This window comes from Acromyrmex echinatior, chromosome 7 (assembly GCF_024713525.1).
Source record: "Acromyrmex echinatior isolate Ae372 chromosome 7, ASM2471352v2, whole genome shotgun sequence".
Taxonomy (NCBI): domain Eukaryota; kingdom Metazoa; phylum Arthropoda; class Insecta; order Hymenoptera; family Formicidae; genus Acromyrmex; species Acromyrmex echinatior.
In genome coordinates, this window is record NC_141858.1 from 8,579,593 (window position 1) to 8,598,565 (window position 18,973).

General features: G+C 33.7%; 1 protein-coding gene across 2 annotated transcripts in view; it reads right to left on the reverse strand.

The window, feature by feature from the left end:
- Positions 1 to 18,973, reverse strand: part of LOC105151752 (uncharacterized) — a 41,609-nt gene that overhangs the window by 2,777 nt on the left and 19,859 nt on the right. The window contains exons 4-8 of one of the 2 annotated variants that reach the window (XM_011065637.2): positions 2,006 to 2,644; positions 1,378 to 1,579; positions 1,092 to 1,140; positions 554 to 632; positions 326 to 475 (exon numbers count right to left, since the gene is read on the reverse strand). In XM_011065637.2, the coding sequence (XP_011063939.2) occupies positions 326 to 475; positions 554 to 632; positions 1,092 to 1,140; positions 1,378 to 1,579; positions 2,006 to 2,644 (1,119 nt within the window). Of the gene's footprint in view, positions 1 to 325; positions 633 to 1,091; positions 1,141 to 1,377; positions 1,580 to 2,005; positions 2,645 to 18,973 lie in introns of both variants that reach the window. The other variant, XM_011065635.2, reaches the window with a different exon arrangement.

Genomic DNA, 18,973 nt, shown 5'->3' on the forward strand with positions numbered 1-18,973 from the left:
TGATCTATACGAGATTCCTCGATAGATTCTAAATGTCTGTCAAACTTTTTTCTGTTACTTTTAAATATAGAAAAATCAGCGATTTTTCATAATTTTTTTCATTTTGTTAAGAAATATATACATATAATGTCCTTAGGACCGCTCGCGACAAAAAATGATTCTGAATCATTCAGCTATCATTCATCTTTCATATAATGTCATCTAATTATGAATTATGTCAAATTTTATATACATATTCTGCGATCTGCGCACGGAAATTCTACAAACTGGATCGAAGTCACACTAGGAATATTAGATTTTTTATTTTTATTAAAATTACACTCACTCTCAGGCCAATAGCATCTTCCAGGCATTGTATCCGTGGCCATCGCGGATTCGTGCCTCCTGCCGCACGTGGCGAAACTGCTACCGAAAGAGCCGCCGCCCATGGAACCGGGCGATCCGGTCGTTCCACCTGGAACATCCAGGTAATTGCCTTGAAACGCTTTGTCTGGTCGTTCAGCATTACCCCGCTCGACAAAAGAAGGTGCAAAGTGCGAGAATAGTGACTCACTTAACGAGGTACCCAGTTGACTGTAGCCGTTCATAGTTGGAATTTGCATCGACTGCATCGGCTGCAATTGCGGCTGCAGCTGTGATCAAAGAGATCTCCAATGATTCGATTGAATAATAATATTTAAATATTTGAATATGTCATTTATCAGAAAGTTATTAGGTGTTGGAATTAATTCGTAGCGTTTTTAATGAAAGAATGTTATTTATTTCACATGAGCATTAAAAAATACATTAATGAAAGTACTTCCCATCACTTGTAAAACGCTACGAATTAATTCCAACACCTAATATATTATACAGATTTATTCTTGATTATTAATTATACGCAAATACTTCGCGAGGGGCAAATCTAAAGAAAAAATAAAAAAGATAATTAAATGTAATTTGTTTGGACATTATTCTCCATTATAATAAATTTTAAAAAATGCTCGAAGTACCTCCATTCGTTGTAAAGATTTCACGCTGCATAAATACAATATATAAAAAAATTTTTATACATTGATTAGACATATAATGATTTTAGCATGAAAACTCACCGATTGGCAATGGCTGTATGAGAGTTGCGACTGTTGGAGACCCCATGCACTATAATGAAAAAAAAAGTTTAGTACTAATTCGGTAAGGAATTATAATTAAGAGATATACATTCTGAATTAATTAAGATCTAAATGTATTGAACAAGTCTTTTCTAGGATCTTCAGTCGTGAAGATGCGTGTATATATATATATATATATATATATATATATATATATATATATATACACATATATGTACGATTATTGTATCACGTCTGCAAATAATATTTTGGAAAATATCAATACCTCGTATCGTATCGCGTATAAGCAGTAGGGGCGTACGAAGGGGGTGAGTGACCGAAAATGTTCCTGGGTCCTAGCATGTGAGTCGTAGCAGAGAACGGATCACCAAAGAGCGGTTTGTGGTATGGAGTATTTCTATAGGGACGTTTCATTCGTCTTCGTCTTCGGTAATTGCCATTTTCAAACATATCTTCGTACTGAGGATCTACGATGATGCAGAAAATACGAATTTATATAGTGAATACCCATTAATAGTAAGGCAAATAGATTTGAACAAAAAAATGATATGTATGATTGTTAAAGATACGTTCCAACGTTCTTGACGCACGCAACGTGGAATCATTTCATCCTCATTGTTTATCAAATATTAAAGACAAATAATACTCATAAGCATAAGTCCCAAATGGAACGCACCCTCTAAATAGACAATAACTTTATAATTAAGAATTATGAATTAATTTATATCTCCAATGCTTTTTTAAAATAAAAGAAATTCATAGCAAATTCGGAAATTAGAAAGTTAACGATAAAATCCGCTAAATAAATTCTCAATATATTGTATATAATTCTTCACATTTACAGTAGAAACGGACCAATCAAACATATAATATTTGAATAACGTTTAATTTACCGAGAGTCCAGAAATTGCCCTTCCTCTCACCGCCACCTTCTCGAGGCACCTTGACAAAGCATTCATTCAACGACAAGTTATGCCTGATCGAATTCTGCCATCCTTTCTTGTTCTTCTCAAAGTACGGGAACTTGGCGGTGATATACGTATAAATTTCGCTGAGGGTTGCCCTCTTGTGCTCGCTGTGCTGTATCGCCATAGCGATCAGGGCAACGTAGCTGAAGGGCGGTTTGCTGTTCGCAGCGGAGGAACCACCGTTGGTGCTGTTGGTCGTGCCGGTCGCGACGTTGGCCACAGTATTATCGGTAGTGACTGCGGTGGGCGTGGAGGGTGCGGATGGTGTGGAAGGATTGCTATTGGTCGTACTATGAAGGGCGCCCACGGGCGACGAGCCCTTGTCATCCAGGTGATGGTGCGTCGAGCCAGCGGTGGTGGTGGTGGTGGTGGTGTGCATGGGAACCACGGAGCTGGGGCTGTGCAAACTGTGATGGGGATGATGATGGTGGTGGTGGTGATGGCTCAGGGAGACATGATGCGATGTTAAACCTCGGCCCAGGCTACTAGGAATTGACGAGGAATCGAGGTCCTTCGCGTTGCCGCCGATACATCCGCTCTGCAGGTCGGACACGAAACCGCTCACTGAAACGATTATGAGAAATTCCACTCTTTCTCACATCTGCGATATATATATATATGATTATAAAGCGAAATCCTTTCATTAGTTCAGCGCAAAAAATTTACCACGTATCTTAAATAAAGTTTAAGATAAAACTTCAATAAGATCGAAGCAAGAAGTTTCATTTTAAACTTTAAACATGGGGAGGATTTTACTGAAGTGAAAATTTAGCTACAGATGCAGATGAAAATAATTTTACAAGAATCTCTAGCATGATGAATAATGCTTCAAAAAGTTTTAACAATCAATTAAATTATAGCAATCAATTTTAGCGTCCTATATAATTATTTTGATAGTTCAACAAAATTATTTTGTTAACATTTTAAGTACTTCAGCAAAACTATTGTTTCCGAGTACCATTATGGATTCAATATTTCCAATGGCTGCATTCAGCAGATTCAATAGTTGAGTGAACGCTCGCTGTTATTGATATATTCTTCTAGATCTAAAATTCTGATTGAATGATCTAAAAGAATACAATAATATTAGCAAATATTGAGTCCGCCGAATACGCTTATTGTTCCATCCAAAACAAAATCTTTGTCTTCAAATAACTCCAAAAGTCTGTACTCCAACTTTATTTAATGTAAAACTTGATAGAAAAACTCTTGAATCAATGGATTCATTTCGATAGTTGATATGCAATAAGCACAAGAAGACTTTATTTCGGTTTTGATGTCATTCTTTTTACATAAACTTCCGGTATTTTGTCTTTTGTATGGCTCTCATAATTTGTAATTTGATTTATACGTTGAGATGGAAATATAAATTTGAATTGCGTTTTAAGTCGCGGCACCGAAATTATCGGAAAACTGATGGACGATCACGAATTCCGAGACAACGATCGGTCACTCCAAGAACTTGGACAATGGGTTGAGCGTTCCATCATCAATCGACTGATCCGCCCGCACGTGAACGTATAACGCAATTCTCAGAAATCTCGTCCGGGCAAAACAATTGACCTATTTAAGAGGAACTTGTACCTCCGGGATACCCGAGGCCCGTACAGGTTTTATGTTTAGTGCCAGGAGTCGATATACGAAGCGATAAAGTATGAGTAAGAGAGAACGAGCAATGCTAGCGCGCTTCGGCGATATTGAGATACGCATTCTTCAAATTAACTCTCGACAAGCGCAAGCTTTAAACGACTGATTAATTAAAAAAAAAAACTTTTGGATATAAATTTATCATATAAATGCACAGCTTACACTTTTTTAAAAGCATCTCCATAACATAGAGAATAATGATAATATAAAATGAATAAAAATAACAGTAGGAACAGTTTATTCTTGGCAATATAAATATTCATGTTTGTATTTAATGTTTGCAGAGAGTATAAAAAACATTCAGAAGAAATTTGGAGACTAGAGTACAACTCAAAGCAATATAATTTGTCCGTGTTATGCAAAAGTTTGACAACACGTTGCAGCAATATTGAGTTTTCTTTCACGGTAATCTGTTTTTTGCAACGCGTTAAAATCGTAAAACGAAAAACCCCGAGGAGACGGCGGGAGAGAGAGAGAGAGAGAGAGAGAGAGAGAGAGAGAGAGAGAGAGAGAGAGAGAGTCGCGTATACTCGGAAGTGCTGCTGTGTACGAGAGCACGCGGGGAAACGATATCGAATGCATCGGTGCCCCGCGGCACGTGTAACTGGAACTGGATGTAACAGGACACCGATAACTTACGTGCGCACCGCCGCAGGCGAAATAGGGAAAGAGGAAGAAAAAGGGAGAAGCGGGGATAAAAGCGAACGAACCCGGGACGACGCAAAATGCGGATAAAGCGGAAGAGCGAAAATCAAGCTCGGCTGGTCGACAAAAATTTATCTAATTATTCAACTGACGCAAACAAGACGGTCGTCACGTTCTATTATCATTATTACGAAATATCGAAGTATTATTATTCTTCAATTACACGTTGAGTAATTACTTGATTGCAAAATCGGGATCGTCGATCACAAGATATTAAAACCGTTCTTTTTTCGTCTATCTTCGATTTTTAAGAATAGATTAAAAATAAAAGATTAAAAATAGATTATAGTTTGCACGAAAAGAATATTGTTCAAGTATTTAAAAATTTAGCCAGATATGAAAATAATTTTGTTGGAATCATTAAACTTCTGTAAGATGCTTAAATTAAATTTCTAGAAATTTAGAATGCCGAATATGTTAAAACTTTCTGCAAGATTGTCATTAACATTTAAGTGTTCTACATAATTATTTTAAAGATTCAACAATTATTTTCAGATCTGTATATTAACTAAATTTTTTAATATTTCAGAAAATCATACTATTTGTGTAAATTTAGATAATAAATTTTTATACATTATAAATAAAATTGTTAGAAATATCATATTAAATATAAATGACGTGTTCACTTTCTTCTATAAGTTTCCTTTAATTCATATATTCTTTACATAATTATTACGAGAATAAAAAGTATAGAGTGATCATAGAGTCACGTTGACGAAGCAAATTTGCAGTTCATACCACCGTGTAATTGACATTGTACTACGGTTGTTAACCGCGGACATTAATGGCCGCACAAATTGCTTTGTACAGCCATAAAGCGCAAGGGAGAAGTTCTCAAAGTGCGACATGACGATCGCAAGGCAAGTAGAGAAATGGACTGTGCATCTTATCAAACCTCTTCATCTTACTACAACATTTGCACTATCCATAAAACTATTATCACTTTTTAAATTTTAAATTATTGATACCTACTTACGGAAGCATCTAACAACGAAACGAAGAGCAGATTATTGATGAACATTTTTCTCCCTCTTTCTCTCTCTCTCTCATACCTCTTTCTTTTAATATTGTTAATAAATATTATTAAAAGCTACGTTATATTTATATTAAAAAGCTACATGTTATAAGAACGTACTATAACATTGTTCTCATTGAATTTTAAATATATTTTAAATAATATTGTTTTAAAAGGGTTTCTCTTTGAGCTATTTATTTTTCCATTTCCGCGTTATTCAAACTTCCAACCATACAGATGGAAAATTCGCTCGAAAAACACAATAATATCCAGTATTAAGGAAGAAAATGGCTCGTAGAATTCAGGGATTATATAGAGCTACCTTCTTAATGGTCTCTCATCGGTAATACAACGATCGGGGTCGCAACGAAAGTCGAACGCCGTATATGTATCTCGATCCGTTGCACGGGAAGGTATTACGTATCTATAACATCGTCCTGGGTTCGATGATATACGGTTACGGCTTGCGAAAACGCGAACACGTGCTCCGGGCTACAGATGGATCCGCCAAACAAGATGTCCGTGCGACACGGACGCTGGGTGTAAAATTTCCCGGTATCGCACCGTCTCGTCCTGGTGAAGAGCTGTGTTGTGGAAACAAGGATATATACCGTGCCGTGCTGTGCCGTGTTCACGCACATCGCCAGTACATCGATCGACGGTGATCTCACGAACGTCATGTACGAGCACCACGTTTTTCACGAATGACGCAGGTTTCTCTTTTCGCTAAATTACTGCAACGCGAGAGAGGATGATTGGTCCATTTGGCTATTCGAAAATCGACTTAACCGATACGAAAATAAAATAAATCTGTAATTTGTCAAAAGGTATTGAAGAATATAACTTTATCGAGTATATGTTAATATACGTAAAAATTTAATTGAAATTAATTTATTTAAATTAATCGAAACCAAGGACTCTCAATGTCAAATATAATTTTAAAGAATCGGAGAAAAACCGAATTTTTCCTATTTTTCCGCGGAGTTTTTTGTTTGTTTCCAAGGATAGAAAAAGTCATTGGAAAAATTTATGCGTGTTCGTAAATGCCATATTTATTTCTCGATTCTTTTTGTAAAGAAAATAATTGTCTGCAGAGTATAGCCGTCAGCGAGAGATAATTTGGATAAGTTAACAAAAATTTTGAAATTGTATTAAAGATTAAAATTGTATTCTATCAAACATGTATAAAACATACAAAACATATTTTACTGCACCAACGAGCAAATTAAAACGAATCACATAAAGTCTTTAGAATAAAAAGAATTACAAAATTTTTTAAAAATTTATCCTTACTCGCAATTTCAAGAGTTAATGACTGCATCTTTATAAATATACGTTCATTTTTAATCGCGCCGATATTCTCCTCACTCCATATCTTCGCTTTCTTTTCTTTTCAACGCTCGAATATATATATCTATTTCGTTTTAAGTACAAAAATTTTAAGGGCAACGCCCTTATAAATAATTATACACACAAAAAAAGAACTTTGTAAGATATCTAAATATCAGTTGCTGGTTCAAACTTAAATTTGCTATTATTGCTAAAAGTTGGCCATTGAAGATAAAATACATTTGCTGTCCAAGTTTATTAAGTTAAAATTAAAAGCTTACTTAACATGAGTAGCTAAGTAAGTGGTAGCTATTCCTCACTATTTTAGCCGCGTAACCGAACATTTCACTCACAATTGTCTCTAAGACGCTGCCGATTACCATTTTATTCTAGCAGAGAATATTTTTCGCTGCAGCACCTAAATTTTAGCAGATAATAAATTGAGCTTTGGCAACAACGATATTAATTGTCCTTATAAGAATACATTTTAATTGTCACAGTTATATTTTAGCTGCATTGGCTAATCTTTTTTCTGCATGTAAGATCTATTATTTCTGTATTACGCTACAAAAGACATCATGCTACAACATAATAATCACTTGCGCAATCGTCTATTTTACTATGCGTTAAAGGAAGGTTAGATTAGATTTTACTATAAAAATAGAAAGATAAAAATTTTAATAAAAATAATAAATTTTAATAATTTTAATAAAGATCACATAATTTCATCACGTTAATTTGATGAAGAACATTAAAAGTTAAGTATTATGTCATCTATATAGCAAAAACAACAATAAAGAAAAACAATTTTTCGGAAAAAATCGAAATTTTTCCGGCTTTTTCCAGTTTGAAAAAAGCGGTTTTTTTGTTTAATTATAATGTCAAATAACAAAATACAATTATCATATAAGAGTCAGTAAAATATCATAAAAATCATAAAAAAAGATAAATCAAGACCTAAAATACATGTAAAATGTAATTAAATTTGAACTATATAATTCTTATTATATATTTCAGCTACAATCGAGCCATCTTCAGATATTCAAATAAAAAGATGTTGTAGAACGCAGTGATAGAAAAAATTAAAAACTTATACGTGCAAATGATACGTTAATTTATTTAATTATTAAATGTACCTTAAGTTATATGAATGTAATTATTATTCTTACTAAAATTGTGAATAGTAAGATAATATTGAATCAATGATTTACGTTGATTATCAGTTAACCAGTGTGCTAAAATTGAGGACTTGATAAAATATTTTTCTCCACATAATATTTTGTTCGTTGTACATATTAAATTCATTAAAATTTAATAAAAATGTATTACAAATATAAAAGGAGAGAGAGAAAGATATATATATATATATATATATATATATATATATATACTGCTGTAATCATATTACTAAAATTCATCTTAAAATTATAATTTCTTATTTTTCTAAATATTATACAGACATCTTTTTAGTATTACGTTTCGAAATGAATAACTATTTGCAAATGTTTTTCCATGAAAAATCTTTTAAATTAAAAAAATTAAAATCTTTTAAATTTTACATTTGCAGTCTTTTCCCCTCCAGTTCGATATGGCCACTCGTGTCGCGGATCTTTTAATATTACGTAATAATATTAAATATGAAATTATATCCCACGGATTTATCTCCGGACTCGATGTCGAGCTCGAGTTTTTCCGTATTTCCGGAAATATGACTTTTCCGTCGCGAAACACACGAGTATTCTCTATCGCCGTGAGCGAATACAAATTTCAGAAATCGCTCGAAGGACCGACCTGAGAGAACAAAGGGAAAGAGGAAGAGAGGGAAGGAAGAGAGAGAGAGAGAGAGAGAGAGAGAGAGAGAGAGAGAAATATGGATTTTAATGTAGCGACGAGCATCTCTCTTTTCAGACCCATAGCTGCCCTCGTGGGTGTACAATTTCCTGCAGCAGCGAGAGCCAGGATCATCCTAGTATACATGAGAGGCGGTGTTTTGAAAACAGGGATACGCTACCGTGCTCGGCTATTGTCATAACAGCGATCCGCAATGATCTGATGGCTGCGACAAACTGTATTACACGTACATGAGAGTTTCCGATCAGAAAAGGATACTACGTGTAACAACCTTCGTATATAATAATCGGTCGCTCGATCGAGCTTGGAGAAGAACCGACTTTAATGCAAGAAATCCGACGCCACCGATAATGTAAGATCAAACGTGGATTGATCAACTCAAATTAAATATGCATTTAAATCGTACATTTAATTCATGTATACGCATAATGCGCTAAACAGAATAAATGTATTAAAATGAACAGAATTCATACTTAACATGAAACATTTAATCGATATTTAATTTCAATCGAATAATCTTTAATTGACATTTAATCTTCAAAATCACATTAGTTTTTTTAATACTCTTTTTTAACTATTCCTTTTATTCCTTTCTGCACTTCCAGTATATGGAAATACAGAAATTAAATATAGAATCTACTGGAAGAAACTCGTTTTGAATTTCTTTCATTCTGAGTGTAATTAAGTTATAAAATTATGCTTTTTTTGTTTGCTCCTTACGGAGAAGAGGGAAACCTGATAGAAAGTTAATGCATTAATTTTTAATTCTTCAACTTTTTCCTTCTATTATTAAAAATAAAAGTTTTGATTATATTAATTAATAACATTATATTATTACACATACATATATATAATATTATTATTATATAATAATATATTATTATTATTATTAAATAAATGATTATACGTGAAAGGTCAACTCTAATAGTATTCCACGGGATTGGCAAAGGAACAAAATTTCATCCACCGGAAGTTTACCAAAGGACGACAAGCTCACATGATACTCCGAGCGATGCGAAAAGAACGGAAACGACAGACGAGGCGTAACGCGTAGAAGGTATATCGATTAGCCGGGGTGCAAAGTCGATCTCCGGGGCGAAGGTCGTCGTCGTCGTCTTCGTTGTCGCTGACCGTTGTCACTGGCTGGTAGAAAACCGTGGCATTCGCATTCCTGAAATGCTGCTGGGTTGAACGAGGAATCGGCATCCGGCGCCGATAAGCGAAATACAATACGCCGTGACATCACGCTACTCGGTGAACCGCGAGGAGTGACAGAACGAGCAACGAGATACAGTCATCTCGTCTTCGAAGACGGATGATCCTTTCGTGGGCCCTCGTCCATTGTTGTGGGGTATTTTCAAACATATCAGAGACGTGGAGATACGACTTTGCGCTTCGGAAGTCACGGATTTCGACTCATTGATAATAAATTCGGCATAAATTCATTAGAATCTACAATGTTATTCATTAATCATCTTCTCGGCCACGAATGACGGATATGGAATCGACTCTTTGTAAATTAAATCAGCATAACAAAGATTTAACGAGTTATAATCTGCAAAGTTACTTGGCTCAAGGTCCTTTCTTCATCGCAATCATGAGACGCACATTCCAAGAACCGTGAACTCATTCCGCGTTCTGTAAAATTGCAAGCTCGGCAGAATAGCGCGACGAAGGATATTGAGAAAAGTCACAATTGCACTTTCGTATTCCAAATAATTGTAATTCCGAAGGCCGATTTGCGTAATGTTTATTACGAGACCCCACTTCGAGCTGATCGTTGCATTCCGACCCGAATTGCGAAACTCTTCGCGATTTGCTTCTGTAAATCTCGCTTTCAGGCGGAATCTTTTTCTTCTAGGTTCATCAATTAAAGACTCAATAATTTTATCGACGATTTTCCAGTATCCATGAATCCATCTTTTAATAAAATCCAATAATTTGAAATAGATACATCAGATATTAGTTCGTATTCGCACTAGTAACATGTTAATAAATAGATATTGAAGTATGATAAATACGGTAAATATTAAGTTTTCAAATCCTGAAAACAAATTTTAGATGTGCGACAAAAAGACAATTATTAAAACCAAGAGATCCATTATATTAAAAAAAAAAAAAAATTTAATCACACTAATTTAAATATAGCTTTAATTTTTTATATTATATCTTTTTGCATTTCTTTCGCTTTCAAATGTGAATAGAGATATTTATTATCTCATAGAATTCAATAGAGATTAAAGATTAAATGCTCTCTTTTAGAGTGAATTATCATTCTGAAGAGTGTGAAATCTCACTTTTAAAGATTTAAAATTAAACCACTCTTTCAAGAGTGAAATTCCACTCCAAAGAATTTGGAGAGTGCATTCTTGTTTCCTTTATGTCACATCTAGGTACATATTGCATCCAAAATTTCTATTGCAGTTTTGCCACGTCTCTCTCGATTTCGATCAATTTAATCGCGATCATCCTACTGTACTAGTTAAAAAAAAAAGTAAAATAGTTATCTGTTCATCTTCTAAAGAGTCCTAGCGCGCAATTACATCGGGACAAGATTCGCAAGAGGTAGGAGGACAGATGTGTGCCGGCGGGTGTCGCGTAGCTAATCTCCAGTTGCAGTCAGGTGTGTTGGCGAACAGTTTGTGACGTTATCGCGATCTCGGTGCCTGCTTGCTCATGCATCATGGCTCTTTTTCTCTTCTTCCTTTTCCTTCCCCGTACATACATACGTACATAGCTCCCGGCGTGTATTACATACAGCACGCGTTATGTTTCCGCATGAGTGTACGTGTGTTGCACGCACATACGCGCGAGAGCACATTTCTCGCAACTGATAACGGATTATTTCTTCTTTCGAAACGTACTATCGCCGTCGGATAAACATTTTGTAAATTGCCATTGATTAATTAATTTACTTCGGATTCTCGTGGAACATGTGTGTATATATATATATATATGTGTGTGTGTGTGTGTGTGTGTGTGTTAGCGAAAAAAGATTAAAAAAACCGTCCGATCTTTCCGCGGATTGATTGTAAGTTATGAATGATTCAGGGAACTTTTTCGACGAGCCAATTTTCGAAGTCTAAATATTTATTCATGACAAAAAAATAATTATAACCAAACTGATATCTGTATCTTTAATATGATAAATTATGCAGCGTTTTATTCGTAATACACATGCATTTGCAAATTTTTATATATTTTTGTTAATTTGACCCATATAATTTAATCTCTTAACTGGCTTCAATTAAGCGATGCACGCGCGCGTTTAGAATATCATGGATAATGGATAATTCTGCGTCCAAGTAATTCGACGGGATCAAGTGGCGAGGGCACAGAGGGGAACAAAGGGGAAAGACACGTGACCACGTATCGATGTGCAATTAGAGTAGGAACGTGCTGAAAATGTAATACGCTCATTATCAGAGCTGCCATAAATAGATGTCTAAACTCTTTTACTCTTTATCGTGAACAAAATTATACGAAACAAAATCGTTACCTATCTATCAAAAAAAGCAAAATGAACGGGAGCACACATTTCTACAAAACTTTGTTACTTTGGTATTAATTGCTTCATTTGCGGGAACAACACATGACGTACGACATATCCATCTAATTTTATTGTTTATAACTTTTTTAATTCTTCTTAGGTGCTTCTTACCTGCACTTTTTTTTACCCAAGTGAAATTTCACTCTTACATTTCTTAGCACAAATTTCAATTTGTATTAAAAAATTTGTATTCAACATTTAAGTTAAATAACTATTTGGCAACGTAACTTAAATGTTAAAAAGTAATCCTGAATTATTCTAGATTTTTCGAAGGAATAATTGAAGAATTTAGGTAAAAAAATTTAGTGTACCCACGAAGAATTAAAAATGAATATATTATAAACAATTTTATTTAATTAAAATACCAGATCTTTATCAATAAAAAAGTAATGAAAGAAGCATTATTGGAAAAGCATTGAAAAAAGAAAGCCAGATATATACCAAAAAAGCTTACGGATTAAAATTACATAACTAATTTCAATATTGCATTTCATATCGCTTCGTACAAAGAAAAATGCTTGATGAGAGACGGAGAGAAGATGCACGAGATGATGAGAGTGAGGTCAACCAAACTCGAGAGCTTCGCGGTAATTCTTGGTTCGCGATAGAAATTTGATATTTCATCGCGGCAGCTACCTTTCTATCTTCTATTCTTTTTCTGTACTTATTTCTATACGCTTTTAACCTTTAGAGAGAGAGAGAGAGAGAGAGAGAGAGAGAGAGAGAGAGAGAGAAAGAGAAAGAAAGAGGGGGAGGGGTTTTATTTTTAAAATCTCACAGCATTTCCTTTAGTAAAATTTGTTATGATTCATTTGTTATGATTCATTATTTCATTGTATTCCTTGCTTCAAAATATAACACTGTAACAATAAGTTGGGTTAAAGTTAATCTGCATTAGAAACATTAATCGTATTAGATTAATTATATTTTATAATTGTAACATCATTTTTTAAGAATATAATCTCGAAAAAGCTGTGAATACTTCGAACAAAATTGCAAAACTGGTAAATTTAAATTTTATTTGATTTAAAAAAAAAGACGTATTAAATATAGAGAAAAGACCCCTATTATAAGGTACCGAGTTCATTTTAGATAAATGTTAGAAGTCTATAGGCAGAATTTAAAAAAATGATAAGTCATTTTAAAGAAAATTTAACAAGCTTTAAGATAATATTATGTAAAATTTAATTCAAATTCCATTTTTTTTTAAATTAAAGAAATGTAAAAAATAAGCAAATCGGAAAGTCAAAAAATTGTGCTCCTAATATGAGATGCCCCAAGAAATCGACAGTAAAAGTATATTAATATATTAGTATATTGCAATTAAAAAAGAAACTTTATTTAATATTTCTAAAATACAAACAAACACAGCTTACATGCGCGAAAAATGAGCATGCGATAGATTATACCTAGAATTCGTCTGCAGGTAATTGGAATCAAACATCGCAGAAATAGGCACTCGACATTTATTTCAATTGTCTTTTTTATTATTGTACAATAACATTTATACTTTAGGAACGGTTTTCACTATAACATAGGAGCATAGATTATTCCATATTTATAGAAATATGGGTATCTCATATTACGATTTCCACATCTTATGATTTTACGATCATCAAATCTAATGCTATAATTAAACAATTCAACATATTCCGTATTTTTCTATTAGTACGACCTTACTATATCACTACATGAAGAATTTATTGCCAAATATTTATTTTTTATTAAATAATAAACAAAGTTTAAAGGCTCATCTCAAATTTGAAGATATCCAAATTATAAAATCTTGTTTTATGACTACAGGTATGATCTAATAATGAATTTTCTACTAAATAGTTTTCAATTCAAGAGCAACAAATTCATGGTGGAACTAATAGATAGCGTTTATTAGTTCAACAAAAACTCATAATAGGCTATCTCATATTAGGCGCTTATCTCTATCATAGGGGGCTTTCCTCTATATATTCTCTACTGTCTTTTACATATTATACAAGATCTAATACAGAATTCCTAAAAGAGTAATATTGATCGAATAAATAGACGAAATGAGACAATAAATTATAATATAATTCGTTAATAATATAATATAATTTAGATAATATTTAATTGTCATAAACTTTTGTCAGATCCTCGCAATACTTTCACAAAGCTATTATTATGTATAGTTATGTAAAATCTCTAGATTTTGAAAAACGTTATAAAATTGATATTCCGACGGATAGTATTTTAATCTTTTTCGCAAGATACGAAGGAAAGAAAGAAGGAAAATCTATTGTTAGAAGTTTGCAAATGTTAATCGCGTGTAATGTATCGGTCAAGATAAGAAGCTATTGCGAGGGAAGACGCAGGGGCCTCGTACGAGGATAAAAGACAGAGAGGTTCTCCAAGCCGCCGGGTCAAGAGATCACTTTAGCGACAGTTTATCTCGCGATATCTTCCGCGTGAGCCAATCGTCGTCTGGTATCTCGACCTTAGACGTCGACGTCGGCGTCGTCGTTGTCATGACGTAAAGAGAAGAGCATACGCCAACGGTACGCACAATCATACATATGTTTTTCACAATGAACCACGTACATAAACACCGATAAGATTTCGAAATTTTTCACTTCCTGATCCACCCAATTAATTATGTTCTAATAAGCGAGGTACATTAAAAAAAGAAAAAGAAGATAATGAGTAATCTTAACTATCAAGTTTTATTTGTGTATGCCTTCTTTAATTCTGATGAGTTTATTAAATTCTGGATAAAATACTGTATTATCTTTTATCTCATTTTGGTCAGTCTTTCTCTCTCTTTGATATAACCCTTCTATTTCTTTTAATTATTTTGGATTATCTTTTCTTCGCTTTTCTCTAAATTCTTTGGAGTAAAAAATTGAGCCAAAATAAGAATGGATCAATTTTCAATCTTTAAGAGTGACATTTCACTTTGTAGAGTGATATTCATTCTAAAACTTTAAGAGAGTTTTCTAGTATTTAGATTATAAACATTAAGATTATCACGACTGCGCTTCAATTTTATCATCATAGACGTGATATTTGATATTTTTTATTATTATTACGTTATTGTCTACGTTTGTCGCAGACGTGCTGTTACGACTATCGACTTAAAAAATTCATTATTTAACTTTTTGCCGCCTTTTCTCATAAGACAATCGAAACGATGTCATTGGATTTCAAAATCACGATATCCGAAATTTGTCAGAAACGCGGAACCACTCGCTTATGTAAACTCGTATCAATCACGGCCCAGCCAAGCCAGCGGCTTGCAATTCAACGACGTGACTGATTCACTATCACGATTAATTAATTTCAGTGAGATACAATGAAGATTTTCGACACGAATAGGTAACGTGGGTAGAAGGACAGTGTCATAAGATATCTCGCGAAATTTGCTTCCTTTGGAAATTTTTTTTCTCCATGCGATTTTTTCAAAAACGACGGCGATTACGATGCGTCATTATCATCGCTATCGTGTTTTGCGATAGTAAATATGAAACGCGAGCGGCCTGTTTTGCACAGGCGTCATGCCCGCCATCGCCCGGCATTGATTAATCGGGGAAGTTCCCTCGTGGCGCGACGCAAACGTCAATAGCGAGTAAGAACGTGAAAACACGAATGAACGAAGTCGAGTTGATTACCTAACTAAAGTAGCGTTACTTTTCGATGAGGAAATCCGTTTTTACGGTTCGTTGGCTTTGATGGACCAATTTTATCTCCGCACGTCACTATATTTTTTCTTTACTTGTTTACGTCATTCTCAATGCCAACTTTATGTGATTATTAATCTAGATAGTAACATTGAATCAGTGAAATACATTGACAGTATGCATTAATATTTTTACAATTTTATCTGATTAATATTATTGACAATATATGTATATTTCAGTTTTATGTACATAAAACCTATTTTGCAATATTCTGCAAAAGAATAAGTTTCCAAGGAACACACCAAGTCGAAAGAAAATCGAAATGACTTTATTTTGACGTCATGAAAGTCAAAATAATGATTGTTAGTTACAAAATTTAATTGATATTAAGAATCGAAATAAAGTCATTTTGATTTTTTTGATTTTTAGATATTCCTTGGGTTGTAAGAATTGATTAATAATACTTATATGAACAAAATATAAAGAGAATATGAAGAGAGTATTCGACTATGATTAATCAATTTTTACGACTACAACAACTTACAATTATGCTTACGCAATTGTAGAATAAGTTTTACATACTTTACACAATTAAATAATTCTATCAATATCAAGTATTAACAATATTATTGATGGTGATCCGAATTTCTTGATTCTTGAACATCAGTATTACTTGCAGTAGGGGATGTGACAGAGAATACCGATACTCGAGAATTAAGAAACCCAATCACTGTCAATAATCTACAGCAATCTATCAATATCAATCACATGATCAATAATGTAAATGCCATTATTTATTAGTACTGACAATATTATTAACCGTATAAGATCTCCATAACGATTGTCATCGATGCGCATTGTTGGTTGGAGTTCGTGTAGGTACTTTATTACACGCGACCGCACCAAATTACCTTGTAATGAAATCATTTCAAGAACCAAAATTAAAGCAAAATGAACAGGCATGAATATATTCATTTAGGAATGCCTGTCCATTTCGCTTTAATTTTGGTTTCTGCAATGATAACAAATATATTTAACTTTTAATCAAAATATTAAACGCTAAAATTTATCTACAGAGCGAATTTTCTTTAAACATGAAAGAGAAAAATAATAATTTTACTTTTTGTGTCCAATAATTATTTATCATTTTATTTTTAATTACGATATACATATATATTTCCAGTAAATTTCTATACATTATCATCACCACATCGAATCTTTGTATTGAGTCTTTTATATCACTATTTATATGGCAATTAACGTAATCATCTTTTTCTAAAAATCTGTAATCTTAAACTTATTTTTTTTAACTTCTTACGAGAATATTTAATTATTTTCCGTATGTGATAGTCATTATTTTCTGTCGAAATACATTATGTAACTTTACGTCACGAAACTTTAGCGATGTTTATTAACTTTTATAACGCCGCAAAATACACAATATGAAATATACAATATGTGTAATAACCCTTATCGCAAAATTAATGATCGCCATTGTTTACTACGCTTTGATGCAACATTCGATAATTGTATTCATGACCCTATTTCAAAGTAAATAAACAAGGTCATCGCTCCTGACTTTATTAAAAAAATTTATCGCACTTTTATGTACCTAAGGAAAAAGAGAGCTATTACATTAATCCAGATTATGATCAGATTATATCAGAAGATTGCAAAATAATTAAAAATAATGTTGCACCTATGAAATTTGAAAAAGCATTTAGGCCCAATTTCACAACTCATGGTTAACTCTTAAGGTTCAACTTATTCATTATCTCTTTCCAATTATAGAATTGGAGAAAGATGAGAAATAAGTTGAACTTCGGTTAAGAGTTAACCGTGAGTTCTGAAACTGGGCCTTAGCTTGTTAATAGCTTTGTGATATATGCGAAAATTTAAGAGGACTTGGGGAACTTCTTCTTTTACGAGTATATATTAAATATTAATCATATGTTATACTTGATATTAATAATTTTGTTAAATACATTAACAAAGTTTCAATAAGTTAAACGTGTCAGATTAACGTATGAAATAAGTAAAAAAAATAATTTAACAATTATAATGCGAGGAAATATAAATATATTCTATCGTTCAAAAACAAAACTTTTTGAAATTTAAAATCAAGCATATCAAGCATGTCAAGCATAAAATTGTTTCGTGCGCAAAAATATTGCGAAAAAAAGAATGATTTGCTGAAATCGGACATCTAGATTTCTCCAATCGTACAATAGACCATAATACAACCAGGCTGCAGCATATAGTCGGCGACGCAATAGTAATTAGATCAGCATTTAAGCGATAATCAGTTATCCTATAATTAGACGTGTCAGCTATTTCGTACGATTTTATCGTGCGGTCTTTATTGCCTCGATAAACTTGCGCCGTATAATATAATCGTTAAGCGGCAAATAGAAGAGACGCGCGCGAACTCTATAACGATGTAGAACATGAGCCGTGACCTCTTGGCGCCGGTCGCGCGTCATACATGACTTTTATTTTATAAAATTGGCACAAATGTCCGATAGACAATCCCTCTACATTTCAAGCCCGGTTCATCTTTAATTCTTCCTGAAATTCATGAGTTATCTATTGATCAGTAGAAGCAACCCGGAAAATTGAAATGCTGTCTTTCTCTTCAACCTTCTAGAACTAATGTCAAAATCAGTAATTATGGACGTGCAGGGAGATTTAAACCCTCCTCCCCCCCCTTCCTAACAACCAGTTCAAGCATCCTACATAATTATTTTGATATTTTGAAAAAAATTAATCTGTTCCATGATAAATTAGATACAAAACAAGGGTTAGAACAAGATAATTGCCGATACTTCTTTTGACCGAGTGCCGATCTAAATGTGAATAGCACAGACTTCTACGTGAAGGAGTTGTCGTCGTTGAACGATACGTCGGGGCTCTTCTCGCCTTGAGAAGCACGCGCAGCCTTCCCGGATTAGCGACCATAACTCTTACACGCGAGCCCTCTAAACACCCCGATTCACGCGATGTGGATTTAAACACGTGATGTCTCGTTGCTACCGCGCATCCTCCCTCCTGTTTCAGCATCCGTTCTGGACCGCCTGGCGAGGCATCCTTGCTGCAATTCTCTTCTTCTAACTGCCTCATCGGCAGTTAGTAATCGCTGCCCTCAT